Below are 11,398 nucleotides of genomic sequence, written 5' to 3'. Positions count from 1 at the left end.
TCTGGATGGCACTGAAGTCCCCTGAGGAATGGTTTTCTTCCAATTCCACTGACCACTTAGAATGTTCCAGGCCTGCTGTGGGCACCTGTATGCCTTAAATCACAGAGTAGATGGCACACATAATGACTAATTTCAGTTTGATACATTGAAATCCCGGGGCTGAACCTGATTGAACACCAAGAACCCAGGGCCATCTTTCTCCATAAGCACCTGGAGAATCCCAAGGTTTAAATTAGAAATCCAGGTAAATCCATCACACAGGACATGAGAAGATTAACCTTGAGATTCCGTTCATTTCTGACTATTTATGGACCATCCATGAAAAAAAATAGCTTCTTCATATGTGCATGAAGCCTAAATCCCATTCTAGAAACCCAGGTCGGTAGTTATGACCCTATACAGACACATATGGCTGTATGCAGAGGGTCCAATCTTCAAGGGTTTTTTTTCCAATGTAGCCCCCTGGTTCAGTTTCCTTTCCCCATCCACATTTCAAGCAGTGTCTGAAATGCTGGGCTCTCAGTTTCCTTCACAATCACACTACATCACGGTTATACCTCCAGTTGCCTAGAAGACAGCTTTTTATACACACCCAACTAGGCAGCTGTTGGACAGGAACAGTGAATGAGGCCCTGGTTGTAGAAGAACATGCAGCCACATTGAGGACATGAGACAGTACGGAAAATAAGGAGGTTTGGCTGCCTAAAGTCCTTCACTATTGCTGTGAGCTCAGCACAGAGTTGGGAACATCTCCATGGGTGGATGGCACCCTGGGCATCATAGCTCTCCAGAGGGGCAGGGTACAGTTCTATGCTCAACTGACTCAGCCTGGCAGTGTGAAGCAGCAGGTCCCTCAGGGCTGACATGGAGATGCGGTTCCCCAATAAGCACAATAACCTGAGCTGGGAGCAGCGGCTCAGGGCAGGCAGGATGGCTTGGAGCTGGGAGTCTATGATCTCACAGGCTTCCAAGTCCAGGTACTTCAGGGTGGCTGCAACAGTCTCTAGAATAATTTTGAGGGGCTCTGGACTGAAATTGGTCAGTTTGATGCCCCTTAGATCCAGGTGTCTGAGCTGGCTGGTGTTTGGGCATCGGGAGAGATAATTCCAGTCGGAATCTGAGAGCGGGCAGTTGGTTATTGAGAGGGCCTCCAGGGGGGTCTTCAGGTGCCTAAGGAGAAACAAGACAGTTAGTTCCGAGGCAGAAAATGAATTGGCCCAAACCCAACGTCACCATGGCCATCTGAACCTGGTTGACATTTTGCAGAATCTGCCCATTCACGTCACTGCATTTTAGTCTCAGGCTTTTGTGACTAGGTGGATCCACCATCTCTAAGACCCCCATCCTCAAAACAAGCAGAAAGCCACATCTCTTATCATAGGAGGTCAAGGGAATTCATGTATGAAGGACAAATCCAGGCAAGATGTGACAAAACCGACTGGGTTTAACCCCTGCAGAGTTCACACCCTACATCCTCAGCAAGGCCTCCATCCCTGCTCCTCACCCTGGGCTGCAGAATCACTACCTGGAGCTCAGAACAACCTTCCTTACATGAGCATTAGAGGTGGGTCTCTGTGCTCCCAGCTGCAGAGCACAGAGCTTCCCTGTTAGGGGTACAGGTGTAGGAATTCCCCTCCTTCACTGCCCTCTCCTCTACCCTGCTTTGCACCCTTGTTGCCAGACAGGCCTCCCAGAAAAGGAACCTCAACCAACCTCACTAAATCCTGTCCCCATCAGCTGGTTTCCCAGCATGGTGACACCTCCCAGATCATGGACCCTGGTTCAGCCCTTTGCTCTAACACAGGTTAGAAAATAAAGCTTAAGGATACAATAGGAACAGATGATGGGTTATTTACCTTCCATGGTCTTGTTCACCATGAGAGTGTCAGTGGCTGGCACACAGTAGGTGCCCTTTCAGATTTCCTGTAACTGATCTGTAGAGGAAGCTCACCCCCCTTACTCACCTCAGCACCTGCTCCAGGTGGCCCTCGAGGAGGAGGACAGCATCCACACAGAACTTCTGCAGGCAGTCCATCCTGAGGAACTGCGAGGTGAGCTGGGCAAGCAGCCACTTCTGCTCTTCTGGGGAGGTGTGGGCAGGCACCCCGACCTGGGAGACAAGCAGCTTCCTCAGGTTCCTCATCTGGCCCAAGAAAGGAGCATAAGCAGCCAAGGTGGAGGGCACCCAGGTGCAGTGCACTTCCACCTTCTGGACAGAGTCCAGCTGCAACAGTCTCAGGACCTTCCTGGTGTGGCCGATGGGTTTCCCAAAGATCTTCAGCCTATTGCAACACAGGTGCAGCCGGTCCCTTCTCTGTATGACCCACAGGAACAAGAGAGTCAGGAATTCATCCATGGGCCCTTCTGTGAGGCACAAGTCTATGAATATCTTCAAGGGAAACTTAGCTGCAGTTGCTGGACCAAGTTTCAATGCTTGATTCTTCTTAATGCCCTTTGGTGAGCAGGCATCGACCACGGCTCCAGACCATGTCCTCCAGAAGTTCCGTGGAGCCTTCCGCAAATCCAGCACCTGCAGTTTCCACCTCCTGCAGGGACCACAGCAGAGTCTCAGCCCTGAGGCCCCTTCCTTCCCCTCTCAGCTGCTGCTCCCTGATTCACCTCTTCCTTCTTTCTCAGTATTCTCCATCTACCTCCCTCCAATCCAGCCTGGTGTCCCCACATGTATAGTCTGAGTCAGGGACAAGGACACCCTCCTTGTTGGGTCAGCACAGCTGCCACAAGCACCTCCACGTCTGGAAGCCTTTCCCAGATGGGGCTCAGCATGGCCAAGGCCTCTCCACCCCTCCTTGCTGGCAGCACAGGAAGCCTGTGGAGCACACTTCAGCACCCACTCTCCCTGCCTATACCCATCCCTTCCCTGGCACCGAGGGTGCTCCCTTCCAGGCCACATGGGTCCCCCTCACCTGGGGTGATCCTGCTGGGCAAGCAGCATGTCCAGCCCATCCAGGGCCACTCGGAGCATCTCAGGCTGTTGTTGCCTCATCAGGGCCCCCAGGGGCAGGCAGGTGAAGGGCCAGGCCTGCACCATTCTCTTCAGGACCTCAGTGTGTCCCCTGCTGAAGGCCTCCACAAAGAGTGGTGGGAAGAGCTCTATGGGCAGGTCCTCCAGATCCAGGATGGCCCTGGGCTTGTCGCTCAGCAGGCTGCGCCCTGCCAACTCCAGCAGCATGGGTGGGGAGTGGATGCTCATCCTGGGGAGTCTGAAAGAAGAAGGATCCAGGAAAATAGTCCAGAGAAAAGGTCACTATCCCATCCATTGCCAGCCACTATGAAAGGGGTACTGGGGAGTCCAAAAATTCACCCCATCCTTAAAGGGGAAAGCCTTTGCTTATTACTTTGTCCTTATAAAATGGAAATTGGAGTGTCATGTGACTTAATGCAGTAGGATCCTCTGTTTGAATAACTACAGTGGCTCAGAAAGGAGTTGGCCTCACATGGGTGATGTTATTTTTAATATCAAAAAATTAAGTGGGCAATTATAAAAATTAAAAAAAAAATTAAGTGCCCATATTATAAAAAACTTGGAAATTACAAGAGAGTCTCATGGGTGTCTGTTACACATGTGAGATTCTGCCACCTTGGGGGGAGTTGAAGAGAACAAACAGATCAGAACAGAGTCTGTGAACTGTTGCATGAGATAGTTTGAAGCTTTTTGTTTACTTTGTTTACACAAACTATAAAATTACAAAACTAAATAAGCCATAAAGTACAATTTGGGTATGAGCCGATATTGAGGATTGAATTCAGGACACTCAACCAGTAAGTCGCTGCTCTCAGCTGTATTTTGTTTTTAGTTGGAGACAGATTCTCAGTGATTTGTGTAGCACCTCCTACTGTTGTGGCTGGCTTTGAACTCTAACTCTCTGGCCTCCTCAAACTCTGGAGGTGTTGGGATTACAGGTATGTGCCACAATGCCCAGCAAAACAGTATAATTTTAAGGGCACACAAAATAAATATTTTTATTATCAGAAAATATAATTCCAATCAATTAGAATGAAATAGGATTGCAATCCACTTCCTTGGTTAAGTAATTTTAAATTGACTTTGCCTGGAGTTCAGTGGAAGAGCACTTTCCTAGGACATGTGAGGCACTGGGCTTGATCCTCAGCAGCAGGAAAAAATTATTAAATGTTGGGCTGGGGACATACCACTGTTGATAGAGTGTTTGCCTCACATGCATAAGGCCCTGGTTCAGTCACCACATCACAAAATAAATAAATGGATAAATAAACTATATTTTCCACATAAACTTTAGAAAACAACAATTGAGAAAAAGAAAAAGTGCTGGGGCATGCGTGCACAAGCCTGTTATCCCAGGGTCTCCAGAGACTCAGACCGGGGGATGATGCGATCAAAGTCAGCCTCAGCAAGAGCAGGTGCTAAGAAACTCAGTGAGACCCTGTCTCTAAATACAGCACAAAACTTGGATGCGGATGTGGCTCAGTGTTTGAGTACCCCTTGGTTCAATAGCCCAAACCAAAGAAAGAAAGAAAGAAAATTGAAAGTGACATAAACAAAGTGGAAATTCTAGAGTTCAGGATCAAGATAAAACTACACTGAGAGGCAAAATTGACATTGTAAATTGGTTCATGAGAAAAGATAGGGAAAATCATAGTTTCTGAATCCGCACAGGTGAGGCGGGAACAAGGGTGGTGCTCAGGGCAGTGAGGGACTTACCGGATCTGTCCAGGTGTGCAGGGTTCTCAGAGCCTCAGCAGGCCAGGCTGGTTCTCCTTGGGCTCCAGGACTCTTGTGTTTCTCCTCTGGCTCCACAGAAGCTTTTATGGACCTCTCTGACCACACCCCCACCTCCATCTGATTGGCTGGCATCCAATCAGAAAGCAGTATCTGATCAGGTTCTCCAGTCTCCACCCATTTAATCCTGATCCGATTTTCTTCCTCCAGATTGGTTGATTGAATCCCATCTCATGAAAGTGCGCAGAATCCGGGAGAGTGTGACAGTCAGGGATGAGTCCTTCCAGGCACTGCACACCATGGACTCAATTTTGTCCATATGTGACCCTCCTGTTCCTCCCATGAGACAGAAAAGCACTGAGTCCCTAAGAAAAAACAACACTTGAAAATATCTTTCAAAGGGGTCTTTGGCCATATCAAAATTATTTCAAATTTTTTTTCCAAAAATTCCATAGTAAAAAGAGCTTTTTGAAGACAGTATTGTCATCCATGAATACCACAGAATGGAAACCATGTTTACTACAGTCACACAAATGTCGAGTTACCTTGCAGCAAATCTGGGCACACTCAGAGAGGAAGAGGAGACAAGGAGGGTGGAATCAGTCTTCTAGACGTAGGGCAACACTCCTCTTATTTGTCTGTCTGTACCGGGATTCAACCCATTGGTTCTCTACCACGGAGTCACATCCCCTGCCCTTTATGTTTTATGCTTTTATTTGGAGATACGTCTCACTAAAATGCTTAGGTCCTCACTAAGTTGCTGACGCTGGCCTCAAATTTGCCATCCTCCTGCCTCAGTCTCCTGAGTTGCTGTGATTATAGGCATGGGCCAACATGCCCCTGATGGGGACTTGGAAAAGTCTGAAATCCACCAAGAGTGGAAACAGTGGGCAACTTGGGAATGGGAGAGAAAGACACAGTGTTGGACAGCAGGTGTTCCTGACATCAGGGAGGCCACCCACTGGAGACTCTTCCTGCAGAATCAGGGACCCCAGGGCACATCTCCCAGGCACCCTTTGTTCCAGGCAGTTTCCAGGGCTCAATCAGAGACTGGAGTTCAAATGTTGTGGAGCCTAAAAAGCAATGAGGCCTCTGAAATAGCCTTAGCCCTACTTCACAGCACACATAGGAGATTAAATGTGGGTCATTTGTGTAAGTCATTATGTGAAACAGAAACCAAAGATCATCTCAGCCAACTGTAAGTATCCAACTGTGATGTGAGCAGGGATATTTTCCAAGAAGATACCCAAGAAGTCTATCATGGTTTAGATGCTGTGTCTCCCAACAGCTCACCTGTGAGACAATGGTTTGGGAGGAGACATGATTGGTTTATAGCCTTAACCTTGTCAGTAAGTTAATTCCCAATGGGATTAACTGGGTGATAACAGGGGGCAGCTGGGGTGTGGCTGGAGGAAGCTGATCATTGGGGGTGTGAATATGGGGTGTATATTTTGTATCTGGCAAGGGCCATCTCTCTGCCTCTCTGTTCTCTAATAATGTGAGCACCTTCCCTCTGCCACAATCTCCCACCATAATGGTCAGCCTCACCTTGAAGGTGAGGGCCCAGGAAATGGAATCTGCTGTGGTGCATTTCGACCTCTGAAACCATGAGTCCCCAGGTAAACTTTTCCTCCTCTGTAGTTGTTGGGGTTGGGTGTTGTAGTGACAGCCTGAAAAAGCTGACTAACACAAAGACAGAACAACAAAGCAGAAATGCCATTCTGTAACTGCTGCCAATCAAACCATTCCTTCTACATCTTCCCTGTAAGTCCTCCCCTCACATGGCTCATCATCCAAGCACTCCCTCTCTTTCCGTCTCTCCTTCCTCAATTCCTGAATCTCTTTTTACTCAGGCTCTTCAAATTTTCCTTTGCCTGTGAACTTCTCACAGCCTAAAGAGCCCTGGAGACTGGCTGGAGCAAAGGCTGCCTGGGAGATGTGCCCTGGGGGTCCTTGATTCTGCAGGAAGAGTCTCCAGTGGGTGGCCTCCCTGATGTCAGGAACACCTGCTGTCCAACCCTGTGTTTTTTCCTCCCATTCCCAAGTTGCCCACAGTTTGCATCTTCAGGGGAATTCAGACTTTTCCATGTCTGATGGGGCACAATGGCCCACACCTGTAATCACAGCAACTCAGGAGACTGAGGCAGGAGGATGGCAAATTTGAGGCCAGCCTCAGCAACTTAGTGAGGACCTAACATTTTAGTGAGACCCTATCTCCAAATAAAAGCAAAAAATAAAAAGGGCAGGGGATGTGATTCAGTGGTAGAGAACAAATGGGTTCAATCCCCAGTACAGACAGACAAACAGGAGAAGTCTTGCCCCAAGTCTAGAAGACTGATTCCACCCTCCTTGTCTGCTTTTCCTCACTAGTGTTCCCAGATTTGCTGCAAGGTAACTCAACACTTGTGTGACTGTTGTAAACATGGTTTCCATTTTGTGGTCTTCGTGGTTGTCACTATTGTCTTCAAAAGCTGTTTTTACTATGCAATTTTTGGAAAAATATTTCAAATAATTTTGATATGGCCAAAGATCCCTTTGAAAGATATTTTCAGGTGTTGTTTTGTCTCAAAGGATTCAGTGCTTTTCTGTCTCATGGGAGGAACAGGAGGGTCACTTATGGACAAAATTCAGTCCACGGTTGGAATGCATGGAGGGATGCATCCCTGACTCTCATCCTCTTCCTGATTCTGCACTCATGAATGAGCATCAAATTCAATAAATCATTCTGGAGGAAGAAAATCCAATCAGGATTAAGTGGGTGGAGATTGGAGAACCTGATCAGATACTGCTTTCTGATTGGATGCCAGTCAATTGGATTCCAGATGGAGGTGGGGGCGTGGTTAGAGAGGTCCATAAAACTTCTGTGGAGCCAGAAGAGAAACACAAGAGTCCTGGAGCCCAAGGAGAACCAGCCTGGCCTGCTGAGGCTCCAAGAAACCTGCACACCTGGACAGAACTTGTAAGTCCCTCACTGCCCTGAGCACCACCCTTGTTTCCTCCTCACCTGTGCAAATCAGGGACAATTTTGTTTCTGTCTTTTCTCATGAACCAATTCACGACTACAATTTTGCCTCTAAGTGTAGTGTTACCTTGATTCTGAACACTAGGATTTCCACCTTGGTTTATGTCACTTTCAATTTTCTTTCTTTCTCTCTTTCTTTGGTTGGGGCTATTGAACCCAGGGGCACTCAAACACTGAGCCACATCCCCAGCCCTATTTTGTGCTTTATTTAGAGACAGGGTCTCACTGAGTTGCTTAGTGCCTGCTCTTGCTGAGGCTTACTTGGATCCCATGATCCTCCTGTATCAGTCTCCAGAGACCCTGGGATTACAGGCTTGTACACACATGCCCCAAAGTTTTTCTTTTTCTAAATTGTTGTTTATATGTTTATATGGACAATATAACTTATTTATTTATCCATTAATTAATTTATTTATTTGGTATTATGGTGATTGAACTAGGGCCTTGTGCATGTGAGGCAAGCACTCTATCAACAGAGGTATGTCCCCAACCCGTCATTTAATAATTTGTACCTACTGCTGAGGACCAAGCCCAGTGCCTCACATGTCCTAGGAAAGTGCTCTTCCACTGAGCTCCAGGCAAAGCCAATTTAAAATTAGTTAACCAGGGAAGTGGATAGCAATCCTATTTATTCTAATTTATTGGAATTCTATTTTCTGATAACAAAAATATTTATTTTGTGTGCCCTTAAAATTATACTGTTTTGCTGGGTGTGGTGGCACACACCTGCAATCCCAACAACTCCAGAGTTTGAGGAGGCCAGAGAATTAGAGTCCGAAGCCAGCCACAGCAGCACAAGGTGCTACACAAATCAGTGAGACCCTGTCTATGATTAATATCCAAAATATGCTGGAGCAGTGACTTACTGGTTGAGTGTCCTGAATTCAATCCCCAATATTGCCTCATGCCCCAGATTATACTTTATGGCTTATGTAGTTTTGTAATTTTATAATTTTTTAAACAAACTAAACAAAAAGCTTCAAACTATCTCATGTAACAGTTCACAGACTCTGTTCTGATCTGTTTGTTCTCTTCAACTTCCCCCTAGGGTGGCAGAATCTCACATGTGTGAGAGACCTCCGTGAGACTCTCTTGTAATTTCCAAGTGTTTTATAATATGGGCACATGCTTTATAATTGCTCGTTTAATTTTTTGAAATCAAAAATAACATCACCCATGTGAGGGCAACTCCTTTCTGAGCCACTGTAGTTATTGAATCAGAGGATCCTACTGCATTAAGTCACATGACACTCCAATTTCCATTTTATAAGGAAAAAAGTAATAAGCAGAGGCTATCCCTTTTAAGGATGGGGTGAGTTTTTGGACTCACCATTACCCTCTTCCCAGTGGCTGACAATGGATGGGATAGTGGCCTTTTCTTTGGACCATTATACAGTATCCTTCTTTCAGACTCCCCAGGATGAGCATCCACTCCCCACCCATACTGCTGGAGTTGGCAGCCTGCTGAGCGATAAGCCCAGGGCCAACCTGGATCTGGAGGACCTGCCCATAGAGCTCTTCCCACCACTCTTTGTGGAGGCCTTCAGCAGGGGACACACTGAGGTCCTGAAGAAAATGGTGCAGGCCTGGCCCTTCACCTGCCTGCCCCTGGGGGCCCTGATGAGGGAGTCACAGCTGGAGAGGATCCGAGTGGCCCTGGATGGGCTGGACATGCTGCTTGCCCAGCAGGATCGCCCCAGGTGAGGGGGACTTAGGTGGCCTGGAAGGGAGCACCCTCGGTGCCAGGGAAGGGATGGGTATAGGCTGAGAGAGTGGGTGCTGAAGTGTGCTCCACAGGCTTCCTGTGCTGCCAGCAAGGAGGGGTGGAGAGGCCTTGGCCATGCTGAGCCCCATCTGGGAAAGGCTTCCAGACGTGGAGGTGCTTGTGGCAACTGTGCTGACCCAACCAGGAGGGTGTACCAGTCCTTGACTCAGACTATAAATGGGGGGAAACCAGGCTGGATTGGAGGGAAGTGGGTGGAGAAAAGTGAGACAGAAGGAAGAGGTGGAGCAGGGAGCAGCAGCTGAGAGGGGAAGGAAGGGACCTCAGGGCAGAGACTCTGCTGTGGTCCCCACAGGAGGTGGAAACTGCAGGTGCTGGATTTGCAGAATGTTCATGGGAACTTCTGGAGGATGTGATCTGGAGCCATGGTTGATGCCTGCTCACAAGAGGACATTAAGAAGAATCAAGCATTGAAACTTGGTCCAACAATGGCAGCTAAGCCACCCTTCAAGGTTTTCATAGACTTGAGCCTCAGACAAAGACCCCTGGATGAATTCCTGACCCACTTGTTCCTGTGGGTCACACAGAGAAGGGACATGGTACACCTGTGTTGCAATAGGCTGAAGATCTTTGGGAAACCCACTGGCCACACCAGGAAGGTCCTGAGACTGCTGCAGCTGAACTCTGTCCAGAAGGTGGAAGTGCACTGCACCTGGGCGCCCTCCACCTTGGCTGCTTGTGCTCCTTTCTTGGGCCAGATGAGGAACCTGAGGAAGCTGCTTGTCTCCCAGGTCGGGGTGCCTGCCCACACCTCCCCAGAGGAGCAGGAGAGTCTGCTCTTGATGCTCACCTCGCATTTCCACAGGATGGACTGCCTGCGGAAGTTCTGTGTGGATGCTGTTCTCATCCTCCAGGGCTACCTGGAGCAGGTGCTGGGGTGAGTAAGGGGGATGAGCTTTCTCTGCAGACCAGTATCAGTAAATATGAAAGGGCACCTACTGTGTGCCAGCCACTGACCGTCTCGTGGTGAACAAGACACTGGAAGGTAAATAACCCATCATCTTTTCCTGTTGTATCCTGAAGCTCCATCTCCTAACCTGTGTTAGAGCAAAGGGCTAAACCAGGGTCCATGGTCTGGGAAGTGCCACGATGCTGGGAAACCAGCTGATGGGGACAGATTTTAGTGAGATTGGTTGAGGTTCCTTTCCTGAGAGGCCTGTGTAGCAGACGGGGGGAAAGCAGGGTAGAGGAGAGGGCAGTGAAGGAGGAGAAGTCCCTACTCCTGTACCCCCAACAGGGAAGCTCTGTGCTCTCTAGCTGGGAGCAGAGATACCCACCTCTTACACCCATGTAAGGAAGATTGTTCTGAGCTCCAGGTAATAATTCTGCAGTCCAGGGTGAGGAGCAGGGATGGAGGCCTTGCTGATGGTGGTTAACTTCAGTAGATTTTGTCACATCTTGCCTGGATTTGAACTTCCTACATGACTCCCCTTGACCTCCTCTGACCAGAGATGTGGCTTTCCCCTTGTTATTGAGGATGGGGTTCTTAGAGATGGTGGATCCACCTGGTCAAAAAGTGGTGGTAAAAGTCTCAGATGGAAATGGGGTTACCTGAATGGGCAGATTCTGCATAATGTCAACTATGTTCTAATGGTGACATTGGATAGGGGCCAATTCATTTTCTACCTCAGAACTAACTGCCTTGTTTCTCCTTAGGCACCTGAAGACCCCCCTGGAGGCCCTCTCAATAACCAACTGCCCGCTCTCAGATTCCAACTGGAATTATCTTTCCCAATACCCAAACACCAGCCAGCTCAGACGACTGGATCTAAGGGGTATCAAACTGACAAGTTTCAGTCCAGCGCCTCCAAATTCTTCTGGAGATGGTTGCAGCCACCCTGAGGAGCCTGGACTTGGAAGCCTGTGAGATCACAGA

The 11,398-nt window shown here is 48.2% G+C and overlaps 1 protein-coding gene across 1 annotated transcript; it reads right to left on the bottom strand.

The window, feature by feature from the left end:
- Positions 1 to 596: 596 nt before the first annotated feature.
- On the bottom strand, positions 597 to 3,211 carry LOC144249157 (PRAME family member 12-like). The gene is made up of 4 exons (XM_077791364.1): positions 2,951 to 3,211; positions 2,487 to 2,546; positions 1,965 to 2,314; positions 597 to 1,170 (listed from the first exon to the last, which is right to left on the bottom strand). Exons 1-4 carry the CDS (start codon positions 3,209 to 3,211, stop codon positions 597 to 599), a joined length of 1,245 nt encoding a protein of 414 aa, XP_077647490.1.
- Between the last annotated feature and the right edge of the window lie 8,187 nt (positions 3,212 to 11,398).

Source organism: Urocitellus parryii, chromosome 11 (assembly GCF_045843805.1).
Source record: "Urocitellus parryii isolate mUroPar1 chromosome 11, mUroPar1.hap1, whole genome shotgun sequence".
Lineage (NCBI taxonomy): Eukaryota > Metazoa > Chordata > Mammalia > Rodentia > Sciuridae > Urocitellus > Urocitellus parryii.
Note: the sequence above shows the minus strand (reverse complement) of the source record. Positions and strands in the feature narration are given on the sequence as shown.

Coding starts and splice junctions, on each gene's coding strand:
- LOC144249157 (XM_077791364.1), bottom strand. CDS start 3,211: ATGAGCATCCACTCCCCACCCATGCTGCTGGAGTTGGCAGGGCGCAGC. Junction 2,547..2,950: donor CCCTGGATGGGCTGGACATG/CTGCTTGCCCAG, acceptor TGGTCCCTGCAG/GAGGTGGAAACTGCAGGTGC. Junction 2,315..2,486: donor CGGAACTTCTGGAGGACATG/GTCTGGAGCCGT, acceptor TGGGTCATACAG/AGAAGGGACCGGCTGCACCT.